The sequence below is a fragment of the Aphelocoma coerulescens genome, chromosome 10 (genome assembly GCF_041296385.1).
Source record: "Aphelocoma coerulescens isolate FSJ_1873_10779 chromosome 10, UR_Acoe_1.0, whole genome shotgun sequence".
Taxonomy (NCBI): domain Eukaryota; kingdom Metazoa; phylum Chordata; class Aves; order Passeriformes; family Corvidae; genus Aphelocoma; species Aphelocoma coerulescens.
The window spans coordinates 10,166,844-10,193,864 of NC_091024.1; the positions used below are offsets into that span (position 1 = coordinate 10,166,844).

Here is a 27,021-nt window from a genome sequence, read left to right on the forward strand (position 1 = left end):
TGCAAAAATGGCCTGCACTTTCTTTCTATCTCAGGATGCGTTTTAAGCAGATGTTTCAATATTTAACCTGTTGAGAGGACTTTGTCAGTGCCTGGATAGATTTCTGGAAAATAATGGCTGGGCTCTGCTTTTTTAACAGAGAAACCTTTGGTCAGAACAGTCACACAGAGAGAACGCTTTGGTCCAGGTATAGAAGTTCAAATATGGTTTTAGAGAGACCAAGTTAACAGAATGGATGTTGCTGTGGCACAACGGGCAATACAGAGTATTTTCAAATTCAGCTTCTTTTGTCCCTGTGTGTGGATGATCACTGAGGCTGTGCAAAGGACAGGCACTGCAGACAGAAATTAGTCACCAGAGGAAAGGCTCTGGAGGGCTGAGCTAGTTCAGTTTGTGCAGACAGCAAAGGCAGCCATGTCAATCATATAAACTGAGATTTGTCACCCTCATTCAGAGTGGTGTAAAGCTTTGCTTGCCTGGACACTGCTTGTTTGTCCTGATTGAGATCACTTCTAGAACCCATCATTAGAAACATTCTTGATCTCTGTCAGATCTTCATAATGAAACTAGGTGTTCAGCAAGAATGAATTTGAAAGGCAAATGTTCTTCCTGCTATCTTCTTGAAATAGTAACAGCAGTATTTTAAGATGAATGGTATTACTTTAGTTCAAGTTTCATTTTTTTGTGTTTCCCTAGCAGAAGTACAATTCCTGTTACACTGAACACGATTCCTGTAGAAAATGGGCTTTAAAACTCTCTCCTTCAGGGAGAAAAGTGCTTTGTTTTTTTTAGTAGGACACAATCTGAATGAAACTTATGCTTGCTCTTCAGTGTGATAAAGAGTTATCCTTCCCTCAGCCTCAACACAGGGAGTTTGCAGAAAGAACTGAACCCTGGTTTTCAAAGATTGCACTGTGACCATGAGTGGTGTTTGGCTTTCAAGCTGGCACGAGACCCGCACTCAGATCTTTATCCACCTGGGATGTCCCAAAGACATGAGTCAGGATGAACACAGTGTTCTCTATCTAACATTAATTTGGTTCTGTCCCCAACCTGTTAGTGTGCAGTTGTCTTACACACTTTCTGTAAAAGTGAGGATTTTGACTGTTTTGTTCCCTTTTACTCTCTTGTCTTGCAGATGAAAATTTTGTCTGTTTCACCCGGCACGAGCCGATGGGTGTCTGTGGAGCCATAACCCCAGTAAGTGACAGTGCTGGTGCCCTGCATCTCCCACAGAACTGGAAATTCCATGTGCATTCCATCCTACCCTGCAACCATTTGCTGCCTGGTTAAGCACAGCTGTTCTGCAGGGAACTCCCATCTCAGTGGCCTGATGTAGTTTTGTGTTTTACCCCCATGCCAATTGCTCTTGGCAACAGAAATGCTCTGCAGTGGAAGGGTGGGTCTCCTAATCAGATGCTCTGTTGCTCTCTGAGGCTGACACCAGTCACCAGAGACCAGTCAGAGCTCTGACTCTCACATTGCTGGGACAACCATCTCAGCATTATGAGTGCTGGCTTTTTGCTGCCGTGTGCTGATGCATAGTTTTGAGTTTTAAATCATATCCATTATCAATTAATTACGTCTGACTGTTGTCTGAGCTTTCTGGGATTAAATCTCATTGAATAGAGTTTTCTTTTCCTTGAGGTCTCATTCTCTGCTGAGGGCACTGTATGGCTAGTTCTTGGAATGCTTCCAGTGTTAGCATGTGTTGCTTGCTCTGTTTCAACAGACAGCCAGGAAGACTTTACAGCTCATGGGAGACAGAGTTTGTTCCTGTCTGGTTGTAAAATGCTTTGAAATGTGGTATCCTACAATTTCTGAGGCAAATGGTGCCTCAGAACAGATTGCTGTACCCAACAGATTCTCTGTTTGGGTACAGCACCAAGACTGCCAGAGCTCAATAAGTGTTTGGCCAATGCTCTCAGACCTGTGGTGAGAGTCTTGGAGCTGTCCTGTGCAGGTCCAGGAGTTGGAATCTGATGATCCTAGTGGATCCCTTCTAACTCAGGATGTTCTATGATTATATGATACTTGGATCAATAGAGTTCATGGAGAATTTTGACTTTTGAGATAAGGTTAAAGACTGAAAGAAATGCATGTGAGACATTGGATTTGCTGGACCCTGGGAATACTGGGTCTGGACCAGATCCCAAAGATGCCTGGGGAAATTCTGCTTTTTCCTTCCACAGGAGTGCATTTTTACCCCTGCTGGTAAGAGGACATGGTCTATTTGGCAGTGTCAGAGTGAGGCAAAGTGGGAGGTTATCAAACATTTGTCGTGGTGACTTTGCAGCTTTTCTGGCTGAGAAAGCAATGTGACTGCTGGTGAGCAGAATTTATGACTTAAGATCAAAATCTCAGGTTCCTCACACTGATTACCAGTTAAAAGGTATTTCCTGTCACACTCAGCCACCTCTGGCACTCAGCAGTGCTTCGGAAACTATCCTTTTAAAAGCCTACATGTAGGATGCTTTGGAAGGCCACTGTAGGGGACATAGTGGGACTTGTAAGATCTCAGGTTGACCCTAGACCAGCAATAAATACAACAGAAAGTACAGAACCAAATTTGACTTAAGTTCAACACTGTGTTTGTATAAAGAATGATTGGGGTCAACAAAACCACATCTGTCTTCAGTTTACTCAGAACAAATCTCCAATTTTTTTCCCAGTTCGATCTCGGTAACACCAACAGCCTGTGGGTTTGTATATTCCTACTTGATTGAAAAAGATTCTGTCACTGTTCTGGGTATGTTTCCCTAGAGCAATTAACAGTCCTCCCATTTTCCTATGGCTTGACTATATTTAAAGCAATGTTCTTAGCAAGAGAAGTTCTTAGGAAGAGCAGCATATGGCTGATTTTTGTCTCAAGGTGATATCATAAGGCAGCCTTGGAGTCCTTTACTTTACTTTCACCAGCCACTCTGCAGGAGAAAGCTCCTAATGGAGCTATTTCATGCTGTGAAAGTGTAGAAAAGTAGTGTAGGTGTAAATGGCTCAAGCTGCACAGTCAGGCCTCCAAGAAAACTTAAAAGAAAAAGACAAATGGGCAAATTATGGGATGTGGCCATTGCAGAAGATCACTAAAATGGAGCAGGTCTGGGAAAAAGGTTGAAGCAAGTTGAAGAATAACACTTGAGACTAAATTCTGCTTTGTCTCAGGGTAAGAATAGAACTCATGGCTCAAAAGCTACACTGCTAATTTATTTGTAAGTGTGAATTTGTGGATTCCTGACATACTTGGCTTCTTTGTTGATAGCTGAAGGCCCTTGGCTTGAGTCTTGACAAGAAGTCCCCTTGCTGTTGGCCTGCTTCCATCATCCCTGAAGCAGCATTAATTATTTTTAATGAAGAAATCCTTTCTGCTGCCAAATGACCTTTCTGAGATTCAATGTGAGCTAGATTTTCCACTTCTTGCTTAGACTCCAAGATCCACAAATACACATGACCATGCAAGAGATTAGCACAGAGAAAACTGATGTGGACTGTTCCTTATTCCAAATTAGAAAACTAATTGGAAAGGAACAATCTACAATATGAAAGGAGTATAAGATCTTCCTTAGATTTCCGTGCCTGAACAACTCACTGCAGTTTCCTAGTTATAAAACTGGAATTGAATGATATTATATAATTCCTAACTACTCAGCCAGTGCTTAATAGAGGAGAAATTAGGGTTTTTTTCAATGGGAAGTTGCACTCTGTAATTCCCCACATACAGATGCTGTACAGAATGCATCAGGAAACTGCCTCCAACACAGTTTCTGTGAACAGCCAAAATCCTACACAAAATATGATCAAACTCCTTTAAAGAATGAGGTCACATCATGCAGAAGGTTGTCCAATGTACAGGATTAGCGTGAGGACTGCCAGCAGTATTAGGGATCTCAGGGGGAAATCAAGGAAGTCATATTCCTTAGTCCAAGCAAGCACAGTATTATAAACAGACGCTTCTCTTTGTGGCTTTCCTCCCAGTTCCTTTCCTCCCCGAGCTGGGAAAAGGCTGCATGGAAGTGAGTAGGTGACTGTGCCAGGCTGATCTGACCAGTGACTTGTGTTCTTGCAGTGGAACTTCCCCCTGCTGATGCTGGTTTGGAAGATGGCACCAGCGCTGTGCTGTGGAAACACTCTGGTCATTAAGCCAGCTGAACAAACTCCGCTCACGTCTCTCTACATTGGCTCTCTGATCAAGGAGGTGAGGAAATCTGAACAGCCCATCGAGGTTCTGTTCTCTTAAGGCCATAAGGAAGGTTGTATTTTGAATTGGCTGTCCAGATTTTTAGGTTTTAAAGATATTAAAGCCTCACAAAGGAAAGTGAGAACAACCTCTGTCTTCAGTCTTTTTTTACAAAGGCCTTTTTGACTGGCTGGGAGGTGGCAAACATCACAAAACCTGTGCATTTTTCTCCTTTCTCAGGAAGCTGCAGAGAGAAAAAATGATGTTTTTATTCCTCTGCCTTGTCTTCCCCTCTCCATAATGAGGGAAAGACAACAGCTCAGTTTTATTAGACAATGGGACAAAAAAGAGTGTGATTAGACAGCAGAGTTGTGTTTGTTGTTTTTAAGTGGGATAATTCAACCAAGACAGAGTGCCCTGGGAAACAATTCCTCATCATTTCTGTGGTTCATAGAAAAATTTAGCTGTGTCTGGCCTGTAAAGTCAACTGAAATAAAGGCAGGATGATAGGTTGGGACTTAAAATGCTGGTTTAGGGCTTGTCAGGTAGGATCTTGTGTGCTAACAGATCTGTTAATGGTACAGAGGAGGTGGGAGGTGCACAGAACCTTCCAGCACTGCTCCAGTACATCGGCTTCCTGTAGCTATGGATGTGACAGACTGAGGAAAACTAAGAGTTGTAGATGGGCTTTTGCCTCTCAGCTGGAAGTCTGTTTGTTAGGCTCAGTCAAATGATGATTTTGTCCTTTCTTGGCTTAGCCTGGGAGAAAATAGAAGGATATGTTGATAATTGACACTTAGGGCTCTTCCATCAGGAAAGGAAGTGGAAAAATAATACCAGTTAAGTATCTTCTACAGTTACTTGGCTTAATAAGATTACACAAAGTGAGTGAGTACAGGGTGCAGTTGTCATGCACCACTGCTTTTTTTGACTCTGACATGCACCTCCCCAAACACAGGCATAGCATTCCCCCCCAAAAAACCCATTCAATTCTGGTAAAATTAATTTTTCTCAGTTGAAAAAATAAGCTTGCTGTTTCTCGCAGTTGTCATTCAGGGCACAAGTGTAATTAGAGCAGAATAATTTTATTTGAAGATGCTCCTTTCTCCACCCAAAATTAGCTAAATTCTTTGCAGTTTTTCAGAAAAATAAGTTAAACTTTTTTGGTTTTCATCTTTAAAAGGATGCAGAAGATGTTACCACACACACAAAGCTATGTGTTACATTCAATGAAATAATTTTTGGCCAACCAAAATATTTTGGCTTTCATTTTTGCTGAAAAACAGAGCAAAACTTTTTGGCTCAGGGTGTTCTGAACCAATTTTTTGCTTCTTTGTGGCTTTGCTGCTGACTCCAAACACCATTACTTGCACAATTTGACATGCAGTATTTGCTTGAAAACTCATTAGCTAAGATGCAAACTCCATTAAATGCACTTTTGTCATTGTCACATCCACAGGAAAAATGAGACTGCCCTTCCAATTTATGAAAAGAAAAAATGGGGGAGAATAGTCTTATGAGGATAATTTTTTTGCAAGACAGTACATGAACAAAAGCTTCCTTTTTTTCTCTATTAAAAAGAAATGCCATTTATTGAGATTTTGTATTAAAAATTCATAGGAAATGAAGCAATTCCATCATTAGAAATTGCAAGGAAAACGACCTTGTGCTATCAGTACTAGGGGAAGGTTAACATAGAAGAGCAATAATCCTTGAAACTCTTGTTTCAGGAAGTAAAACCAAACCAGTAAGTCCCTCAGTTCTCCTTGCACTAGAATTTCACCTGAAGTTTTGCCATTTGTCTGTTTTGGCAAAATTACTAGTTGGCTAATCTAGGTAGAAAATGTGGTGGAAACTTGCATAAGTCTTGTTACCATCTGCTTTTGTACTCCTGTTTTATTAGTCCCATCATCTAGTGAGGTTTTACTGACTTCTTAATCCCTCTGGTCCCTGAAGAACCACAAATGTCAACCTTTGTTCAAAACAAACTTTCATTCATTTACCCCTTGGCTGCAGCTGCACTGCAGTAGCTGGGGGCCAAGTTTGGCCGAAAGACTCACACTCTTTTGACTTGAAACTGGGACTTCTCCAAGAATTCTTACTGAAACTTGGCATTTCCTAAGCATGGCTGTTAGTTTCACCCACGTCTACTCCAGCTGGTAGCATGCTGCCATGTCACTAGAAAGCCTGGAAAACATGGATGTATCTGGTAAGAGCTCAGAGGAGTATAGTACAACTTATTCAGCCTTCCTGAGAAATGAGCTGTGCTCTCAAATTCTCTACAGAGCTGTTTTTAACCTCTGTTTCAGGTGGGTTTCCCTCCAGGTGTGGTGAACATTGTGCCAGGCTATGGCCCCACAGCTGGAGCTGCAATTTCTACCCATGACAGCATTGATAAAATTGCTTTTACTGGATCAACCAAGGTAGGTGATGGATTTCTCATAGACACCTGCTGTTCCTCTTTGCATTCTCTAGTAAACTGTTATCCATACAAGACTGGACCTGTGAAATGTCAGTGATTTCTGTATAACCAGCACTTTTTCCATCACATTCCCTGTGATAGGATTTCTAAGAAGTATTTGATATTTGCCTAATTCAGATCCTTGTGCTTTTAATAATCCCACATCTCTGAAAGCTGGGTTTTGCCAAACCACCACATTTCTGTAAGAACTGTAAGAAAAAGGTGCTCTGACATAAGGTGAGACAGTCTACAGGGCAGGCTGGCAGTGACTTAACATCATGTCATTGATCTGATGGAGCTTCTGGGCATGTTTGCCTGCCAGTCCTGCCCTGCAACTGGAAAACATGTCAGTCAGAGCCCTGAACAATTCTTCCTGGGCTTTAGTTACCTCTGAGGAACTAGGACTTAAATAAAAACATGGCCTCGTGCCCAAGGTCTTCTCTGCTGACGTGGAGGGGATTAACATTTGAGCTTCATTCTGAGACCTGCACAGTAAAGCACGTTCCATTTAGCTTTTTTTCCTGTAAATAGATGTGTGTGACTTGTTTATGAGAGGGGTGGCAGTGAGACCTCTGCACTATCAATCACCTACAGCCATCCTCTTCCATACCTGTGTGGGAAAAGTGCACATGGCTTGGCCAAGACCATGGAATTGAGCACAGCTGAGACATGCAAACAAATCTGACTGCAGTAATCACTGCTGAAAATTCTCAAACAAAAGCTTGCTTAGAAAAGTGAACATTTTTCCTCTGACTGCTTTATATATTTCTTGCAGTAGATCTGCACCTTCAGAATAGAGGCAGTGTCCAAAGAATGGAAATGATCACACCAGTGGGGGCAGCTTCAAATCAGTCAGGCAAATTCAGTCTCTTATTTCTTTGAGAAACACTATTCTTGTTGGGCATTTGCTGAATTCATCCATTCTTATGTCTGCCCTTGTAATTGCAGAGTGTGATGTGAATGTATAATGATGACAAATTACCTTGAAAGGTGTTCTTGGTCTGTAAAGGTAATGCCAAACACTCAAAAGCTGCAGCATTTACCAACACTACCATCTAGTGGCTTTGTGTACATCCTAATTGCTGTGCCTATCCCATAGGAAAAGGTGTGCTAAGCCTCTGTTTCTGTATAGGGAACAAGGGAACAAACAGAACACAATAAAGTAAAAGTTCACAGTGAGTTTTTACTCTCTTGATAGTTGGTCTAATCTCAGTTTACTCAGTTACATGCTTCTCTTCAAGTCCTAGATCAGAAACTTTTAGCCCAGATGAGACATTAGCTGAGTGAAAACAATAGAGCTTATAGACTCATCCAGCCCACATGTGTCTGTTTGGGTTTTTAATGAAAAAGGAGTATCCAGTGGATTAGTGGCAGAAGGAAAATCTCAGCTGCTGAGCCTGTAGGCAAAAAACTCCTGTAGACACTGTGCTTGTCTCCTAATCCATGGGTGTGCAGGAAACACCAAGGGAGACAGATCCTTTGCTAATGCATGTGTAATTTAGAAGTGTTTTCTTCCCCCTCCACCCATCTGTGAGTTCAGCTGCATCTCTGCAGTATTTGCAGCACAATGCTACTGTTTCTGAGCCAGGAAGTGAAGCTATTTCAAAATATATTTTGACTTAGTTATTAAGCCCCAGCTTGGGCTCAGTGCCAGCTTGGAAATACTGATCTTAAACTCTACAAGAATTTTCCCATATAGATCTCTTCTCTTAGGTTATTAACTTGCTCCTCTTTGGCCAGCCAGCCTGTAGTAATGCCTCTTGCAAAGCTAGGATGCACTTATTCCTGCTGTCTCTAGGCCTAAGCTCTGAGTGACTAGAGATGATCTCTCCTAAGTTCAGGAGTCATGCTCAAGTTACAAGGGCAAACCATGAGAAAGGCAGACCTGTCATTGCCAGCCAGTTGCCCCATGCTTTCCTTGCTCACTGTTCCACTCCAGGGCAAGAAATAAAGGTAAGGTTTCCATGTGCAAAGGTAAAATACAAGAAAACAATTATAATATGAGCAAGTTCAAATATTACGTCGCACTTAAGAAATTAACCTGCCCTAACAACTAAAGGTCCTAAATAGTTTTAATTCATACTGTTTCTAACAACATTAGATTACTAAGTTCTGAAAGCAGAGTAAATCCTTCCCTTCAGGATATAGATATAGCTCTCCCACATAGCCTGTCCTTTCAGACCTGCCTAAACCAAACCTTAATTCTGGGGCTGGTGGGAAACAGCAGTAGGAAACTCAAACCATTTCAGAGTGTTCTCCCTGTTTCAGCTGTCATCCAGGCTCTTCCACCGTTGTTGGAATCACACTTGAGATTTTTAGGAGAAACAACTCATGTCCTCTTTGTGTCTCACTGATACAGGTTGGAAAACTGATCAAAGAAGCTGCTTCTAAAAGCAACCTCAAAAGGGTGACGTTAGAGCTGGGAGGGAAAAACCCCTGCATTGTGTGTGCAGATGCAGACTGTGAGTATGGGCAGCTGGGTGTATTTGCTGTAAGATGCTTGAGGGTGGTGGGGTTTGTGTGTCTCTGCTGTCCTCTGGCAGCTCACAGGGCTGATGTTTCCACCCCAAAGGCTGGAGGAAACCTCTGTCCAAAGGCAGGATATAGTTCTGCATTCCTGGAGCTCTTCCCCAGCATGGGGATCATTCCCATGGCCCGTGTTGCCTTCCCTGGGGATGGCTGCAGTTGCAGGTAAATCTTACACTTGTGTGTTTGCTGTTTGTGGGCTTTCTCTTTGGTTGATAGTGCTGCAGAGCCTGAGCCAAGCACCAGGGAAAGCAGTTTTCTGCAAAGCAGCCACTCTGCAGGCATTCCTGTGTCAGGGGAATTTTGTAGAACCTGATCTAATCCAGCCTTCACCTCTGTCCTGGTGGTCTGCAGGGCTCATGTTGTGTGTTTCGTTGTGATTTTATTATGTGACTGAGTACTACTAGGAGATATGTGTAACCTGGGACCACCAAAATGGTTGGAAAATCCTCTCCAGTCCTGCACAGCACAGGTTGAAAGTCAGAGGCAGCTGCTGATAGTGAGCATTGCAAGGACCTGGCCAAAACTGTCATGCTGCTTTCCAAACAATCAGGACCGAAACTTGCCTTTAAGAACCAATGCATGGTATCAAGGAATCCACATTTGTATTTCCACAGCAAGAAAAACTGGTCACTGCCTTCAGTGAGTCCTTGTGGGAGAAAGTATCAGGATCTATGGCAAACTAGACCTCAAGACAAAAGGCAGGAAGCGGGGTGGATACAACAAAAAATCTGGTTTGGGGGCAGTGAGGCCCTGTGAGTGCCTTCAATGGGTGTGGACCATTGTCAGCATTTTTAAAGGAGGTTTTCCAAAGAGAAAGCTAAAAAACAAATCTGGAAACACTGGAATGCTGGAACTGTGCATGTGGTAATGCTTTTCCCTTCTGGGTCATCTCGCAGTGGACTTGGCAGTGGAATGTGCCCACCAAGGCGTGTTCTTCAACCAGGGGCAGTGCTGCACGGCTGCCTCCCGCGTCTTTGTGGAGGAGCAGATCTACCCTGAGTTCGTCAAGCGCAGCGTGGAGTTTGCCAAGAAGAGACTGGTTGGAGACCCCTTTGATGCCAGAACTGAACAAGGGCCCCAGGTAACTGTGTGTCTGAGAGCAGTTGTTGTTTGGTTTTTGGTTGTGGTTTTGTTTAATTTTCCTTGTGTAAATATTATCCTTAAGGATACGGTCCCAGCAGAAGTGCCGAGGGGTGAGTAATGTATCGTGGCTTTATTTTTCCTCTCTATTTTAAATATCAATTAATCACAACTGTTGAAATGTTATGTTGTAATTTTTTTAGAAACACAAATGTGTTTAATTCAGTTCTTATCCAGCTTTATGGAAGGGGCTGTCTCCCTGGTACAGTAACACAAAGCATGTTGCAGGGAGCCATAGCTCTGTGCAGAAGAGTGCAGCTAAATGGCTATTCAGCTCCTTGGCTGTGTGGGTGATGACAAATAGTTAGAGCCCAGAGACTCCTGAGTCCTCACTTTCCCTCTCCTCCTCTGCTCCCTTTCTGATCCTTTGGAGAAGTTTCAGCTGAATTAGAAGGAAGAAACATGCCAAACTGCTGTCAGGACCAGCCTCCTCAATACTTCCAGAGCCTTCATCTTAGTTTTTCCTTTTGAGGCAATCTGAGTTGTGCTGGAGAACTCTGGGGGAAGATGATCCTTAGGTCAGATCTTCTAACAGGCCCACTGTTCGGTACCAAAAATAAAGTAAGATTCCCAGAAACCTATAGCCAAGGCCTCTTTTGCTCTGTACTGCACTGTGTTTTTTCTTCCTTGATGCTGTGTGGGTTCCCTCAGAGAAGGGGTGGCTCTAAGGACATATGCCTCTCATTATCTGGATCTGAATATGCACATGATTCATGCATGGCAAAACCTCATTATTTGTCCTCTTGCATGGGGAATAAGTTGATGTACATCTCCTGCTCATGCTGAGGCTACCTCTAGCCTTGTAACTTGCCTAGAAAGAGATTTCAAACTGCTCAGCACTCTTAGAAAAAGAATACCATGCTGAGACTTGCTCTAGCAGAGATGAGCTGACCCTCAAACCAGTTTCATGAGAACAGCTCCTGAATCTATTCAGTTGTGAGTTTTAAGGGGTGAAACACCCTGCAGTGATTGGAACGTGTAGAACTGGGCTGTTTGTTACAGTTCATCCGTGTTCCCAGCCATTGCCAGGCTGTCAGAGCACTTCCCATCCTCTGGGATCACTCCTGTGGCTTAAGGGAGACCCTCTGCATACACAGCTGTAATTAAGGATAACAGTAATTTGGAATAGCAGTGTCTGATCATATTTTAAATATGGCCCATCTGTCCTCTTTCCCTGCTCTGGCTTACCTGTTACACTTGCAAGAGAGAGAGCACACCCACACACACCTGAACTTCTGTGTATGCAATTGTCAAGGCCAGGATGGGAAGGTGTTGAGGGAGTGGGAGGAAACTGTAAATCCCAAAGCTTTTATGTGGTTGCCAGTTCAAAGGAACAACCGCTTCCTCTGCAGCTATGGTTCCTCACTCTCTGGAGCCTATGTTGTGGGCATATACAGAAACTTAAGCAGAGGAGAGAAATGATGCAGTGTCACAAGGACTTAAAAATACCTCCGAAAGTAGCAAAGATTCACACCTCCCCACAAGTTACTCTTCAAATGTAAAGCTTCCAGATAATTTTTTCCCCACTGTCCCTGAAGTAACCTGCTTGGCTGTGAGGGTTTTTTTTGACTTGAACTGATGGATAAGGGACGAACCACCAGGAAAAATAATTTGTCTTCTTCATCTCTCCCCATGAGATGCTTCAGATCCAGCCTGATGCTTTCATTCTCCTTTTGTGTGGGTCATGTGAGCATATGCAACAGCATTACAACAATGCTGCATAGATCCCATTGTGGGATGGTCACTGGCTTAGAAGCCAACAGGGGGAAGGGGTTAAAGCCAGCCTTTAGGCTGACCGTGGTTGTAGCCCATTATCTCTTTGGTCCTGCATCAGCTGCAGGTGATGACAATCCTGTTCCACAAGAACTTGAAACTGATGTAAGCTAGTCCTGGCAAAGTGGTCCTATGTGCAGTTGTTTGTTCCTGCATTGCACTGTGCTAGATTGGGGAACTGGTTGATTCAGGTCTAATCCAGCCTTTTTGGAAGTGAAGAAGAAAGGTTTTACTCAGGTCAGTCCCCTGATGTGGATTACTGTTCACTGGCATGGATGCTCATGGCATGGCAGTGGGGAAAAGATTGTCAGCCACATACTGGGTTATGCTGATATAAACTGTACTGCTCTGATTAAAATTAGGTCAACTTTAAACAGTATTCAATTTAGACAGAAATGAGGCATGCTTCTGATGAGACTTCTCCAAAACTCACATGTGTCTGGCAGTGCTGACTGGCTGGAATTCAAAGGACACCACAAGAAACCTGAGGGGTGATCAGGACTGTTTGAGCAGAGTGCCAACCTCAAATGCAGACCAAGGGCAGTTTTTCACTTTGGATTCCTGGGAGCTGTATCACAGGAAGCAATAAAGTAAATCTGCACAGATGGCAAACTGGTTAACCAGTGCATTATACAACTGTGAACAGCAAACAGCATTACATGAGACTAACATCCTGGGGTACTAGAACAGTGATTAGATTAGAATAAGACTAGACTAGTTTTGTTATTTTAGAACCCCACATACTGGGATTTGTAGATTGTAACACCTAACCCACAGAAATAAAATAAGCACTAATGATGGCACTTGTTAGCCAGTAGCTATTCAGCCCAATACATATAATTTGATTTGTAAGACAGTGAATATTTTCCTTAGACTGTAGACATGCACTTCAGGATTAAAGTGTGAAAATAAAACATTTAAGTAGAAAGGGTTGTATCCAACAGTCTGTTGGACCCAGTTGTGGGCTATTTTGTAGGATTACAAACACTAGTTTTGGACATAGAAAAAGTTCTCCTTGTAGTTTTGACTGAAATGAAGCAAGAGATGAAGATTTGGGGGTTCCCAGATTTTCAGTATTGCAGTGATCCTTAGAAGCTGCCTTCTCTATTGAATTACATGAACAAATAGTAGAATTTGCTTTACCAGATCATGTGTTTTTAATTGAATTCAATGCTTGAACCATAAATAATAGTGGAGTAGGGGACAGAATTTAAACAAGCCTTGCAAGCTCTAGTTACAATGACAAACAGTTCCACCCTTGCATGTCATTTTTACAAATGTTTTCTTTCCCCAGTGTCTTTTCATCTAACTGTAGTTTGCCTTGCAACAAGTTACAGCTGTATAAATATCCTTGTTTTGTTTTCTGTGATGTGAAGTGGATGGACTGGATTGGTCTGGATCACAGACATGCCAGGATGGAAAGCACTTGCAGATATTTTTGAATTATTTGCACTTGGCAACTAAGCAACCAGACAAATAGACAATGTGTATGACACCTGCCAAACTCAGTGTGACACTGTATCCTACAGGAGGGCACACAGTTCCTGGGGCAGTAGCATGAATTGTGTCCTTGAGTAGCACCTTAAAACATGAGAGAACACAAGCACTTAGAACACACTGTCCACAGTGCATGTGATACACACACATCTGTTTGCCCGGAGATGTGCTGGGCTCTGTTTCCACTGTGTACCAGAAGTACCTCAAGGACACCCTCCTGCAGCTTTGATATTTGTCTAAAAGCATGAAAACTTGGATTGTGTGTGGCCAGGATTAACTAGAGACAGGATATAGTCTGTAATCTGGAGGAGTCAAGTGTGGAACACTCTGTGTAAACAGTCCCAACTGGCAACTGGCCCTGCTGAAATAAAACCAGATGCCTAGGCAGGGGGATTGAGCCATACAAGCATCTGGAGATACCTGGCAATCAAAGTAACCCCCCAGGCTTCCAGGACACCTTGTACCAGTGGGTGGAGCCTTTTATTTAATCACCTCAATAAATTTGTTGAGGTTTTTGTTAAGTTTTTCTTTTTAAAAACATCACCATAAATCTTTTACCATCTCCAGCCTGCTGTGATGAGGAGTTTCATCACTTAATTACACATCATGTAAGATGTGTTTGAAACCTGCAGTTCTGCAGTCCACTGCTGCACGTGGAGCATGGAAGAAGGAGCATGGAAGTGCTGTGGGCTTCTGCACCTCTTCCCAGCACAGGACACAACTGTGCTTGTGGACTACAGGATGTCTCCTCCGAGTCCTGGTGCAGCTGGGCAGCTTCAGGGTCCTGTCACTGAACTGGCCTTTCCCCACTCCTACAGAAATCACTGGTTAAAGGCTAATGACAGCAGCACTCACTATTTGAGATTACTCCATATTTAGGTGGGGGTGAGGAGGAGATAGACAAGCTTGGTAGTTAAAAGTGAGGCTATGGCTCCCAGTACAGAGAAAAAAAATGCAGGATTGTACCAGTCTCTAAGAACTGTGAAAAGTTATTCTGTTTTAAAAGCAAGGCTTTGGTATAACAGTTCTGAAGTAACCCTACCAACAGGGCTTATCTTTCAGGCTGTTCATGTAGCATGCAGTGTGGAAGGAGGTGGAGGCAGAGCTTGCTAGGTTCTTCCAGAGGGGGGAGAGGGAGCTGTGGGTGAAGCTGCACAATGCAGCAAAGTTGATAGTTCTTATACCCTGGTTCTCCCTCTCCTGTACTGATTCTGTTGCTGGTCAGATCCCTTGCTGAGCTTGCTAGTCCATCTCAGACCGTTCTCATACTGCTACTGAGATAAATCTGTGCTTGGAGAAGGTCAGCAAATCCCAGAGTTCAAGTGAGTGAGCTGTGGGAACACATATCCAAAACACCCAGGAAGGGAAAGTGGGGAGACCCTTCCATGTAGCAGCAAACTATTAGATTATATTAAACTGTCACATGTCATTTCACCTTCTGTTTTCTGTGGCTCAGGGCTATGCCCATGTTCTGTCTTTCTCCCTGCTCGCTGCCTGACTGCCAGATCCTAAACTGAGCTCTAAACTGACCCAGTTTGACAGTGCCCTGCAAACACGCCTCTGGGCCACATTCCATGACTCCTCTCTGGAACCATGATAATAAAGGTGCTGCTCTGTTTCTTTTCCTTTTGTGTCTGACAGATTGACCAAAAACAGTTTGATAAAATCCTGGAGCTGATAGAAAGTGGGAAGAAAGAAGGGGCTAAGCTGGAGTGTGGTGGTCTTGCCATTGAAGACAGAGGACTGTTTATAAAACCCACGGTGTTTTCAGAGGTCACTGATAACATGAGAATTGCCAAAGAAGAGGTACAAATCACCTAGATAAATGCTGCTTCAGAATAAGAAATAGTGGTGATGGAGGGGGTCTGTCTGCATCCTTAATTTTAAATATAAATAACTGAGTAAAAATAACTGACACTGTGGCAAACTGGAGCAATTATTTACCCTGTAATTGCCACCTCCAGTGGATAGTGTAATGTGTGTTCTTGCTCCACTACTTTGTAAAGAAGGGGTTGCTTTATTGCAGGAAGGTGGGAAAATAACTTTGGGACCTTATCCTGGTAAGAAACAAAGGAATGGCCACTGAAGTTCTCTGAAGCAGCCTTAGCTGATCTGAAACAATCCCAGATTCCATTCTCATGGCAAAATCCCCTGAGACTGACTATTTCTTTCCTATATGAAAACATGGTCAAAGCCAGCAAAGTGCAGATCTAATACTCTGGCTTTCATTATTCATATGCAGAAATGTTGAACAAGCTCCATGTGATTAGATCCTGTGATATTCCTTTGAAATAAAACTTAATCTACTTTTCATCATGTTCCCTAATGGAAAATAAGTAGTTGCCAAAGTCTAACTGGCGTTTGTATTTTATAGTTTAGCCTAGTGCTTTTTATGGGGCTGCTTGCTGTTCACTCCTGGCAAGATGTTTAAATGTCTCAGATCTGCCACAGAATCTCTAAGGAACCTGGGAAAGATATCAGTCAGGGCATGAGTTACATGCTAAAAATAGAGAGAAAAAAGAGCTGAAAATCCCATGACAGACCTTTTCTTAATGAACTGACTCCAAATCCCAAGCCATGATTCACAAAGCTTATTCGGTTCCATTCATTGGCAGTTTTGTTTGCAAATGTTCATCCTTTGCCTAGGACTGAGGCTCCACTTAAGAGCCTGGATATCCCAAAACAAAGACATTTAGAAATACTTGGATGAGCCTAAAAGTGGCCAAAATGAGTCTGTATCTCACCTTCAATGGGCTTTATTGTGCTGTGAGACCCTGCAGACCAAGAAAGGGCTCTACCTTTGATACTGTACCTGATGAGAGACTCCATCCCAAAATTTGGGAAGCCCTCTGTATGCCTGTTGCCTTTACACTGGCACCTGGGAAGCCAAATTTGTGGTCAAACACAGACGTGGTAAATGCACTGCATGCAAATAAAATGCATACAGTGACAAAATCAGGGTTAAAACCAAGGAAGAAAACTTGCAGTCCTTGAAATAAATTAATTGTTACTTGAGTACACTCAGCTTCAGAGTTCAAATGGAGAGCTAAATGGAGTAAGGATGAATCATTTGTAACTTGTCCAGATCTAACTCTGCTTATTTTGATTGTTGCAGATGATACATTAGTTGTTGGATCTTAACATTTATTAACTACTACAGCACATCACAATGCTTCCTTTGAAGTTTAATTAGTAGTTTTTAAGACACTCTATAAGCAACCCCTAGAAAGCTAAGATATAACATTTTAAATATATTATCCAAACAGAGCATCTGATTCTGATTACTTCAACATTACCACAATTAGGAGATGCTTTCCTGTACTAAGGTTTAATTGATATGTGCAGATTTTTGGGCCAGTTCAGCCAATTATGAAGTTCAAGAGTATAGAAGAGGTGATAAGAAGAGCCAACAGCACCGAGTACGGACTCACAGCCGCGGTGTTCACCAAGAACCTGGACAGAGCCTTAACGCTTGCTTCGGCTCTGCAGTCAGGAACAGTCTGGTGAGCAGCCTGGGAACCAGAGGGTGGGCTGAGGCTTTGTTTCCTGAGAGGGGAGAGGGATTTAGGACTTGCAATCATGTTGGTAAGAGCATGGTGCTAATAAGGTTGTGGGCTCCATCCCCATATGTACCGTTCATTTGAGTTGAATTTCATGATCCTTGTAAGTCACTCCCAACTCAGAATATCTGTGATTCTCTAAGTGCTGGAGGTAAGATGTATTTGTAGCCTGCCTAGTTCTTGATATTCTGCTCAGAAGCAACATCTGTTCCTCAAAATAAGGTGGTGAGGCCCAGACAGTGTGTCAAGAAATGGACTGTTTTTCCTTCAGTTTAAGTATTTCTTTATTGGGATTGTAGTAAGATCCACCAGATGTGATGCCTTCCAAAACCCTGTACATCGCAAAAAACAGTTCTCATGATCTTTGGCCAGCATCAGATGGGACTTTGCTGCACAAACCAGTGTGGACAGTAGATGGCAACACACCACTGTCACAAAGAAAAGCAGCTATTTTTTTTGCTTACAAAATTTCTCTTTATATTAGAATCGTTTCAAAGATGGAATCCTGATTTTTGTCCTGCTCAAGACAGGAAGTTGATCTGGTGTCTGATTCTGATGCAGAGGATTAATTCCAAGAGTTGGCACCAGAAGAATCTGCCTCAAATACTTACATAAAAATGGGATGTTGGGCTTTGAAGGATACATGTGCTGAACACACATGAAGATGCAGACCTACAGCACAAGCCATACCTGTGCTGTATGACCTTCAGTCATTTGATCTTACTGAGATGCTGGAGAAGTGTCTGCATCAGCTTTTTCTACCAAGTATCTATAGAAATGGGCCTAGTGCTTTTATTTTACTGTGACACAATTGTCTGATACAGTCCAAATATTTTCTATACCTGGAAGTGGATGTTAGGGCCTGGTTGTGACTGTTTAGACAGCTTTCTGAGTAAACATGTTCATTTCAGAATGTGCTTAATAAATTAGGGAACAGCTTGGACTATTTATTTTAATCATGACTCTGAACATGGCATAAATTCCAGCTCAAGCATGAATGTCTTTGCCATTAGAGGATATGAAGTGAGATGTAGGTCAGACTGAGAAGTATTCAGATGTTTTCTGTTTCTGCAGCAAAAGAAGATTTTATTGCTAAAATCTGATTTCTCAAGTAACTGAATTGCATAAAAGAGAAAACTGAGAGACTTCAGCCTTTTATTGTATTGTTGCTGTTGTAATCATCTTGCTTTTCCTTGGTATTGAATTGTCTTTCTAAAATTGATGTTTTTATTGTAGGATCAACTGTTACAATGCGCTCTATGCACAGGCTCCTTTTGGTGGCTTTAAAATGTCAGGCAATGGCAGAGAACTGTAAGTTTTGCTCAATATTTTGTTTCTGTGTGGGTAGTGAATGCAATAACATTTGTGACTGTGAAAACGCTGTTGAATTTGCTTTTAAAGTTTAATCAGGCTTGCAGCATGCTGCACAGGGAGGTGCTAAGCCAGTAGAGCGTGGATGTAAAGCACTCCTTTAGGAGCACCTTCATCTGCTTTATAAGCTTTTAATAGCTCCAGTTCAGTCAAGTCCACTTGGAAGCATTTTTCCACACTAGTTAGATTTTCAGATGAAGGGAGAAGTATGGCACCATGGCTGGGGACACTGGTGTCCACCCCAAACCTGCCCCATCTTTCCATGGTGGTGTCTGTGCCTCTTTTTGCTGCTGTATCATTGTTCCTTGTTGGACCTCTTCTGGTGGGAAGAAATGATCTCCCAAATCATTCTATATCCCACCTTCCAAGTTTGCTGCCAAATTACAGAAGAGCCCTCTGTCCCTTTTCCCAGCCTGGCCTGTTGCTGTGGGGCTACCAAACATTTCAGCTCTAACTAGTTACCCCATAAGTTAGACCCAGAGCTGAGACATTGTCTTAAATCTTAATTTTCTCCTTATATAGGAGACAGGTTTTCTTAGACCTTTCAGCAGACTCCTCAGAAGAATCTAACACACCTTTCCTTTCACAAGCCAGATTTAATTTCAAAAACCATTTCTGTAAATGTTCTGGTGCATCTACTGCTCTGAGACATTCAGTTTGCATGTGCCTCATTTGCTAAGCACAACAAATAAATGAATCCTCAGATGGGACATAGATATATATTGAGACCTTATGGTTTGCTTTGCCTGACTGCCTGGCTAATTAAAGGATGTCAGAGGTTTCCCATGGGCAAGGCATGGAAATAGAGCCAACAGTTACCACCAACCACGACATAATGCAGTGGTGGGCGCTCTCATCAGTATGCATTTCTGGAGCGACTGTGCCCCCCTGATGACATGGTATCTTGTAGACAGAAGCTTTCTTTTGGTGAAAAAATAACTTTAATTACTGTCTAAGCACCAATAACTGTGTGTACGTGGCTGTCTCTTGTATGGCTTCTCACAGCAGCACTCAGTTTGCACTAGGCAGAGTCACAAGTGTCATCTTGTGGGTTACGGTGACCAAAGCATTCCATGTTTCTTTCACAACAGGGTGTAACTGTATGTACTTATGTGCATGTACTTGGTGGTTATTAGAAGCAGTGGAACAAATAGATAGCTGGTGTAAGTTGTTCATATCTGGTTTTAATGACCTGATGTCACCTACAGCAGCTGTTAATATGCACATACGTACAACTCTCTTCTCTCAGGGAAATACACATTGACATGCTACAATTGTTTGTCCCTTTCCTCCTCTCTTCTTTTGCAGTGGGGAATATGCTCTGGCAGAATATACTGAAGTGAAAACAGTCACCATTAAACTCTCCCAGAAGAGTCCATGAAAACAGGAGGCCTAAAATGCTGACACTCTGAATGTGACACATGGGGGACGTGTTCAGAGCAAGGGGGAGGGGAGGGGTGGGAAGGAAAATGGAAACACCTGTCTTTATTCCTCTAGGAACACTGAATCTACTGGACACCATTTTGCCAACTGGCTCTTCACAAACTGATTTACTGACCCTACTGGCAGTACACACTTGTACTCTACAAGTCCCTGGCTGTACATCTGCCTGCTCCCTGTGACTCAGATGCTGGTCAGTCACAGTGTTTGCAGGACATCTGCTCCAAACTCTGTACCCCTGAAGGACATGGACATCGCTGGCGTGTTAAGAGAGACTCTGGTACCATCAGTGGTACTGGCAAATACCTTCAGAGGCACTTGGATTTCCCTTGGCATAGATGGACTTGAGTGGTAGGGTTAGAACAACTTGACTGGAGCTGGTGGAGTTTGTGTGAAGATTGCAGCTGGAGTTTGGAATGGGAGTGCAAGCTTTTGTGGAAGGTTCTGTAAGGAAATTCTCTTTGAAAGAGTTATATTGGTGTCTCTAAAGATATATGCATTCTCCATACTGGTGATATTCTAGCCCCGAATGAGATTTGTGGGAGTTTCCTAGAGGACTCCTTTGGGGCCAGTATTTCGCCCAACAGAGCCAGACTTTCAAGTGTCCTTGGAACCTGATGTTTGGCTGTGCACACACTACACATGCTGCAAATGCAAGTTCCTGACTTGCTGACCCTTCTGGCTCCCAGTGAGTCACAGTTGTATCTCAAACCTTCACTATAGCACTTTTCTCAAGAGGATTTTGCACTGCACTTACTGTGGTGACACCGAGTTGGATGCTGAGCATGTAGCATGGTAGATACCCCACAGAAAACACCCCACACCAGTCCTTCTGATCTGGGGGAGGAAGCAGAAGAGCTGCAGGAAACTGTCCTGCTCTCTCTTTCTCTGCAACTTTCAGGCTTTTTGAACATCTCTTTGTTTTTTGAGCCAGGACTATTACTATGAGAGTAAAACTTATAAGCTCTTCTCACTGCTTCTTTGTCGTGTATGAATGTAGCTTAAAATACATTCCTGGAAGTGCAGTGTGAAAAGGCAGGTGCTCCCAAGCACACCCTGAGTGCTAAAGAGGAGGGTGTACAATCCCGTTACCATGGAATAAGACGTGGCTGGATTTCACTGTGTCGGCAGCTTCACAGTCGTTGTCCCTGTGAGTGCTGTCACCTTGTGGCCAGCACAGAGTAGCTGATCCTTCCCTAAGAAAACAACTGCCTTGGATTGTCCATGGAGTGGCTGTCACACCAAGTTCATGCCTTAGTACCTCCTGCAGTAACTTCTTTGCATACCTGGACATTATTATGAGATTAATTGTGATGAGATTAATGACAAGCCACATGCTGTCTTCAGTTCCTGGGTTCACTGCTTTCCCTCCTTGTCTCCTCCTGACTCTGCTGGAGAACCCTGGCAAAGGCACAGCCAGTCCCACGTCTGCAGGAGCTGTGAGTGTGCAGGAGTTAGTGGTGACAGCTTGTTAGAAAGTTCAGCTTATCCCTCTGGGCTTGTCCTCTGAGAACAAACCCACCGAGATTCCTTACGGCTTATCAGCAGATCTCCAGGGAGCACTGATTAGGATTGCTGCTCCAGATGTCAGAGCTTGAAGCAGAAATGCAGGTCTAACCTTTCTTCTCTGCTGCAAGCCAGGATTTAACCAGTACCTTCCTTTGCTCACAGATAGGCTCAGACAGCAACAAATTCTGTTGCATGAGTGGAGCTTTTTTTGGAGGAGGAAGGAAGGTGGGTGGCGATAAGTAAGGAAAAAAGTTTGCATGAGCCTAAACTTCCTTATTAGTTGGTGAACGTTAAAATTGCACTTCAACACCACTTCACTTCTGACATGACATACATCCAACAGTGTAACTAGGAGCCTGTCCTCCCAGGAGGTGTGAGACAGGTAAATCTCCCTCTCCAGTGATGAAAATGTCCTCCCTTCCCCATCAAAGGCCAAATGGGTTAATCGTAAATAAGTTTCTATTTTTGTAAGGCACATAAGAGTGCAAACATCTTCTCAGACAAACATTTTACTCTTGCCCACCTGAGGGTTTTCTTGGGCTGCAGCCAGACAGTAGGGAGGTGAGGCAAACAGTAAAAGGCTGGTTATCCTGATGTATCTCTGTATTTTTGATAAACAATGGTGGAGACTGAAATAATCTGAAATTCTTAAAATCCTACTCTTCTGGCTTTATACGTATGATATATATTTCACTTTTTTTCCCCCTTATCAAGTTTTTTAAAAGTCCATGTATCTCTTTTTGTATAAATCAGGGTTTGACTCTACACACTGAATTTTCTAAGTTATATAACACTAGACACTAACTTTAAAATAACCCCGTAGAGGGTATATATATTCTTCCATTGCACAGTAAGGCTTTCATATGAAATACTAGTTGTTTTTTTTTTAAAGAAAAGAACTATATTTATAAATTAGGATACAGTTAATCTAATGTATTTTTATAGCTAAAGGTACATGAAAATGCTATGTTTAAACCTCATGTATATATATTTAGACTATGGATATCTTTTTTGTAATAGTTCTTGTTCCTAATAAATGTTTAACTTTGTGAAATGGGTGTGTCTGAGGATTCAGTATCTCACTGGGGAACTGTGAGGGAATCTGCACTTGGATTAATTTCTGCAATTTGGGAAGAATTAGCCAATTTTAAAGAGTAAAGTGCTAAGTGTGGTCAGTGCTCTGCACATAAAAGCTTGAGTTGTGCCATTTACCGTAAGCAGAGGGAGGAGAGCAGAGCTGCAGCTGGCAGGGGCAAGCACAAAGTTGGATGGATCCTCTTTTCCTTCTGAGGTGAGCCTCAAAATGAAGTGTTTCAAGACACCATGGCTCCTGCAGCCAGACGGGGCTCCCTGCCTTGGTCTGGCTGCTTTCTAAACTCCTTGAGACACATCCACCACTAGTGTGCTCTGCTAAATGTGTTCCCAGTCCTGTTTTATTTCTCTCATCTGCAATGTAGATACAGAGCAAGAACATTCCATTGTCTTTTAACTTTCTTCCCATCTGATGTGTGAGAAATTCCTATCGGCTCCCTACACAGACCAAGCCAAACTCCTTGAATTTTCCACTTGCTGACAGCATCACTCAGAAGCTTTCAGACTTCAGAAAAGGGAAGGCTGGAGATACAAAGGCATTACTGTGAGTGACATAATCAATGGAGACATAAGGAAGAGTGGGATGAAATTTGGTGAGGGGGAAAAAAGGGAAAAGTTAGCTTGAATACGTGGGTAAATTATTGCCAGAGGAAATTAGAGGCTCTATCGTAATAAAGGAAAAAGTTATTTTGGGGTATTTTCAAACACTGTGCTAAAAAAGGTGTAAGAAAGGTCTGGGTAAGAGCTGGGCTGTGGGGCATAAAAGGGAGCAGGCTGGGTAAGACGTAGAAAGGGTGCTAAAAACAGGCAATGCTGTTTTTTAGTTGTGTAAAAAATCGAAAAACAATAGTATTGGTACGTTCTTGCTCTCCACCTATGGCTGCAGCTGGATGCAGCTTGATGGGGACCTGAACACGGGGAAAAGCACCGGCGAACACACATCTCTATTCCATAATCATCCAATGAAGCCCTCAGGCAAATCTCAGGCTACCGCAGCCGTTCTGTGAATGCACATCCATCCTCAAGTGACCATCAGTGATCTATTGCTAGGTACGGACCAGGGAAAAAAACCCATCCTCTGTGTTTAATTTACAGAATCACTACGAAAAGCAAAGCAAAAGGCACGCAGAAATGGTCTTGTCTTAGCTGGTCCGACGGGTGTGGGAAATGGAGCAATCTCTGCCTTGTCAGGGGTTCCTGGGGAGGAATGGGTCAGTCTGGGGAAGGACTGCGCACACCAACATCTGACTCCTTCCGAAGAGAGGGGGCAACCTCGCTCTGCTCTTCCAGGGAGGACCAAACTCGCCGCGATCCGGGGAAGGAGCAACTTTGTAAGTCAGAGCTGTGCTGGGCGCTGCCGCGGTAAGGCCGGGCCCTGCGGGGACGATGGGCAGCGCTGCGGGAGGGATCCTGCTCCAGCCACCGCCACTCCCAGGCTGGGTTTTCCTAAAAAACTCAAATCCGCTGAGCCTGAGGAGCTGTCCGGGGGCGGGCCGGCGTGCGGGTCGGGTCTGGGGAAGGAGCTCCATCCTCCTCCTCCGGGCCAGCCCTGCCCTCGGCGGCAGGCGAGGGGCCGTGCCGGGGGACTCGCCCTTGGCCACGGCGCCGGGCCGGGGGCCGGAGGAGGAGCCGCTGTCCTGCTCCCTTTCCTGCCGGCCTCCCTCTGCCTCCCGGGCCGCGGAGTGAGGCGTGCGGGCGGCGCCGGAGGAGGAGGCGGCGGCGCGGGGAGCGCCGGCCCGGGACACAGGAGGTACCGTGGTTTTGCTGCCGCTTCTCGGGCACCTGCCCCGCCGCCAGGGCAGTCGGTGTGGGGGGCTGCCGGGGCGATTCGTGTGGAAAGGAGGGGGGAACCGCGTTTTCTTATAAAGAAAATGAAAGTTCGGAGGGAACTTTGCGGGCGCAGCGCGGCGGGAGCGCGGCCGCCCCGCCCGGCGGGGACGGGGAGCACCGGGACTCGCTCTGAGGGGACGCCCCACCCCGGCAGCTGGAAAGCGTCCGGAAAGGTTTGTGAGACCCCCGAGTCCCCAAGCCGCTGGCCGAGGTGTGGGAGAAGGGGGTGGCTTGGTGCTCGCTGCTCACCCGGGGAGGAAGGATGCGGGTCCCAGCGGGCAGGGCGACCCAAGGCGGGCCGGGGGTCCCTGGGCTGGCACTTCAGCCCCTGGTTCGCCATCACCCCGCCCGCTGTGACACCGGGCAGGAGAGCCCCAGCGCCTTTCCACACCGGTGGTCCCTGGGCCTCTCAGATCCGTGGTGATTCCCAGCCCCAGGTGGGAGTGTCAGAAACAACAAGTGGTTTGAGCAAAGAACTGAAGTTTTAGCAGGGTTTTTTTGTGAATTAAGAAGCGATCTCGGGCAAACCGTGATGTTTCTGAGGGCCTGGCTGCTTTTAGGCACAATGCACGGGTAAGACTGGGCGGGCTGGTGAAGTGGAGGGGAGGTGATGGTTCAGGTGTGGTCAGATATGCTGGGGCAGTAGCAGGTGTCAGGACTGGGAATGTGTGAAATGGGATGTAAATCCCATTTACACGTGTTCAGGTGTATTTTGCGTGGTCCATCTCCTTCTGAACGAGATTCTGTAGAGCACGTAGACTCCCTAAATGAAATCCACATGTGGTGTTTGCATGTGTTACAGTTGTGTGCACCTTGCTTAACGTAAAGTTCTGTAGGGGTTTTTTTTAGTTATATACACAAAGGTCCTGAAATACGGAAATCCTGTGTAGATGGGCGCTGTGTGGCAGTAATACACATGGCTACAGCATTCAGTTACTTGCAGCTAAAGGGAACTGATTATCAAAACCACACCACTATTTTTCTTAAAAGTTATTTTTCCTTTCACTTTATATGAGGAAAGTTTCAGCCTGAGGAATAAGCTGAGTAGAGAACTAAAAATCAGGACTGGGATGGTTTTCAAGCCTCAGGGGTCCACACTGATACCTGTTCAGTGTTCTTGTACAGTTGTTGTGGGCACACATGGTTTGTCCCTGTCTCAGAGTAGGGAAATACCTCAGAAACCATCATCTGCTGCAGAGCTGGTGGGTCGGAGCGTGCATGGGGAAGTGTTTACTCTCACTGGAGCTGCTCAGTGCATTGAGGGCAGGCAGCTGCTGGCATCACATCCCCTCCATTGTCAGATTTAACAACCTGGACTGCTTTGGGGAAGTGTGAGTGCCTCCCTGACACCTCTGCCTGGTGTGCCCCACCCATGGCATGGAGGGATGTGTGATCCCAGCACAGCAGGTCCTCCTGTGTGGTCAAGGGAAGCTAAGACCAGGAGAGAAGCCGAGTCTGGTGGGAACCCAGCACGTTCCAGGACAGAATTCAGTCCTCCACCAACGTGGCCCAATTCACCAGTTTGTGGGCTTGGTTCTGGGCTTAGGGATCACCTCCATCTCAGCCTCCTGCAGCACCCAATGCCCAGACTGTGGGCACAGGGGTGTGAGTTTTGGCTCCTGCTACCAGGTAGTGCAAAGTCAGGGTCAGCAGAAGCTGAGTGCATCTAAAATTCAAATATTTGCCTAGAAACAACTGAAGTACGATGCAGTGATTTTTAGTGTTGTTGGCTGGTGGTTGAAACCCAGTATAAGGAGGGAGGAGCAGAAAGCTTCCTGGAGAGTGGTGATAGATCAGCATATTTTTATATTCCCCTTGGCCTTTGATCCCAGCTCAGGAAGCCAGCTCTGCTCAGGGAGAGTCAGGGATGATCTCGGGCCCTGCTGGCCAGAGTGCGAGGTGGGTTATGAGCTTTGCTGAGATAGAGCCTCAAATCAAAACTTCATCATCATACACCAGACATGAGAAGAACCAGTAAGAGTCAGTTGAGGGGCATCGTGTTACATCTGAGAGGCATGGCTGAAACTGAAAGCAGAAAATGAACAAGCTCTGATGCTGGTTGGACAGACCCTTCAATCCTCCAGTAGTTTGAACCTCTGTATGAAGAGGTTAAAGGGTGGTTGTGCAGCTGTGAAAAGGGAAGAAGTTGGAAATGCCTCAGGAGACCGAGCTGTGCAATTTTCTGCTGCCTGTTACACCAGGCAGTTCACAAGAAGCCAACCTGTGGTATTTCCTAAGGGCCTGATTTGCCTCCCTGCATGTGTTTGAAGAAGCCTGATGCTTCCAGGGTCGGAGAGTTCTCTAAAAGGACTGGGCAGAGGGGACAGGAGCTGGTGTGTTTCTCTTTACCCTCTTCTCTTTCCTACAGAGGATTATCTCAGTAACCACATCAGTATTTTTCAGTTTCTCACAGTCTCACAAGAGCCGTGGTTGTCTTTGTGGATGGGAAAGGTTTTGAGGTTGCATTTAGGATTTTTCCAGCTGCACTGCAGGGTTTCAATGGTCTGCCTTTACACCAACTTGTGGAGAATCTGAAACTGCAGCTGTGACCCCTGCCCACCCCCTTGTCCTCTGCCCAAAGACTGAGCAGCTTTGGTGGTGAAAAATTAGGAACATTATCTTTCTGTAGTGCAGAAATTGTTAGT

At 44.4% G+C, this 27,021-nt stretch overlaps 2 protein-coding genes across 4 annotated transcripts in view; both read left to right on the top strand.

Moving 5' to 3' along the window:
* The window catches only part of ALDH1A3 (aldehyde dehydrogenase 1 family member A3), a 34,112-nt gene extending 11,604 nt beyond the window's left edge, over nucleotides 1-22,508 (top strand). Inside the window, exons 5-13 of the mRNA XM_069025540.1 lie at nucleotides 1,139-1,200; nucleotides 4,064-4,192; nucleotides 6,484-6,597; nucleotides 8,995-9,097; nucleotides 10,061-10,245; nucleotides 15,216-15,380; nucleotides 16,920-17,077; nucleotides 18,371-18,445; nucleotides 19,814-22,508. Coding sequence (XP_068881641.1) covers nucleotides 1,139-1,200; nucleotides 4,064-4,192; nucleotides 6,484-6,597; nucleotides 8,995-9,097; nucleotides 10,061-10,245; nucleotides 15,216-15,380; nucleotides 16,920-17,077; nucleotides 18,371-18,445; nucleotides 19,814-19,886 — 1,064 coding nt within the window. The 3' untranslated portion in view covers nucleotides 19,887-22,508. The remainder of the gene's footprint in view (nucleotides 1-1,138; nucleotides 1,201-4,063; nucleotides 4,193-6,483; nucleotides 6,598-8,994; nucleotides 9,098-10,060; nucleotides 10,246-15,215; nucleotides 15,381-16,919; nucleotides 17,078-18,370; nucleotides 18,446-19,813) is intronic.
* Nucleotides 22,509-23,841: 1,333 nt separating this feature from the next.
* LRRK1 (leucine rich repeat kinase 1) overlaps nucleotides 23,842-27,021 on the top strand; it is a 73,856-nt gene continuing 70,676 nt past the window's right edge. Inside the window, exon 1 of one of the 3 annotated variants that reach the window (XM_069025871.1) lies at nucleotides 23,842-23,877. The gene's annotated coding sequence lies outside the window, so the exon portion shown is untranslated. Of the gene's footprint in view, nucleotides 23,878-24,191; nucleotides 24,297-24,493; nucleotides 24,550-27,021 lie in introns of those variants that run through there. The other 2 variants (XM_069025870.1, XM_069025872.1) reach the window with 2 other exon arrangements.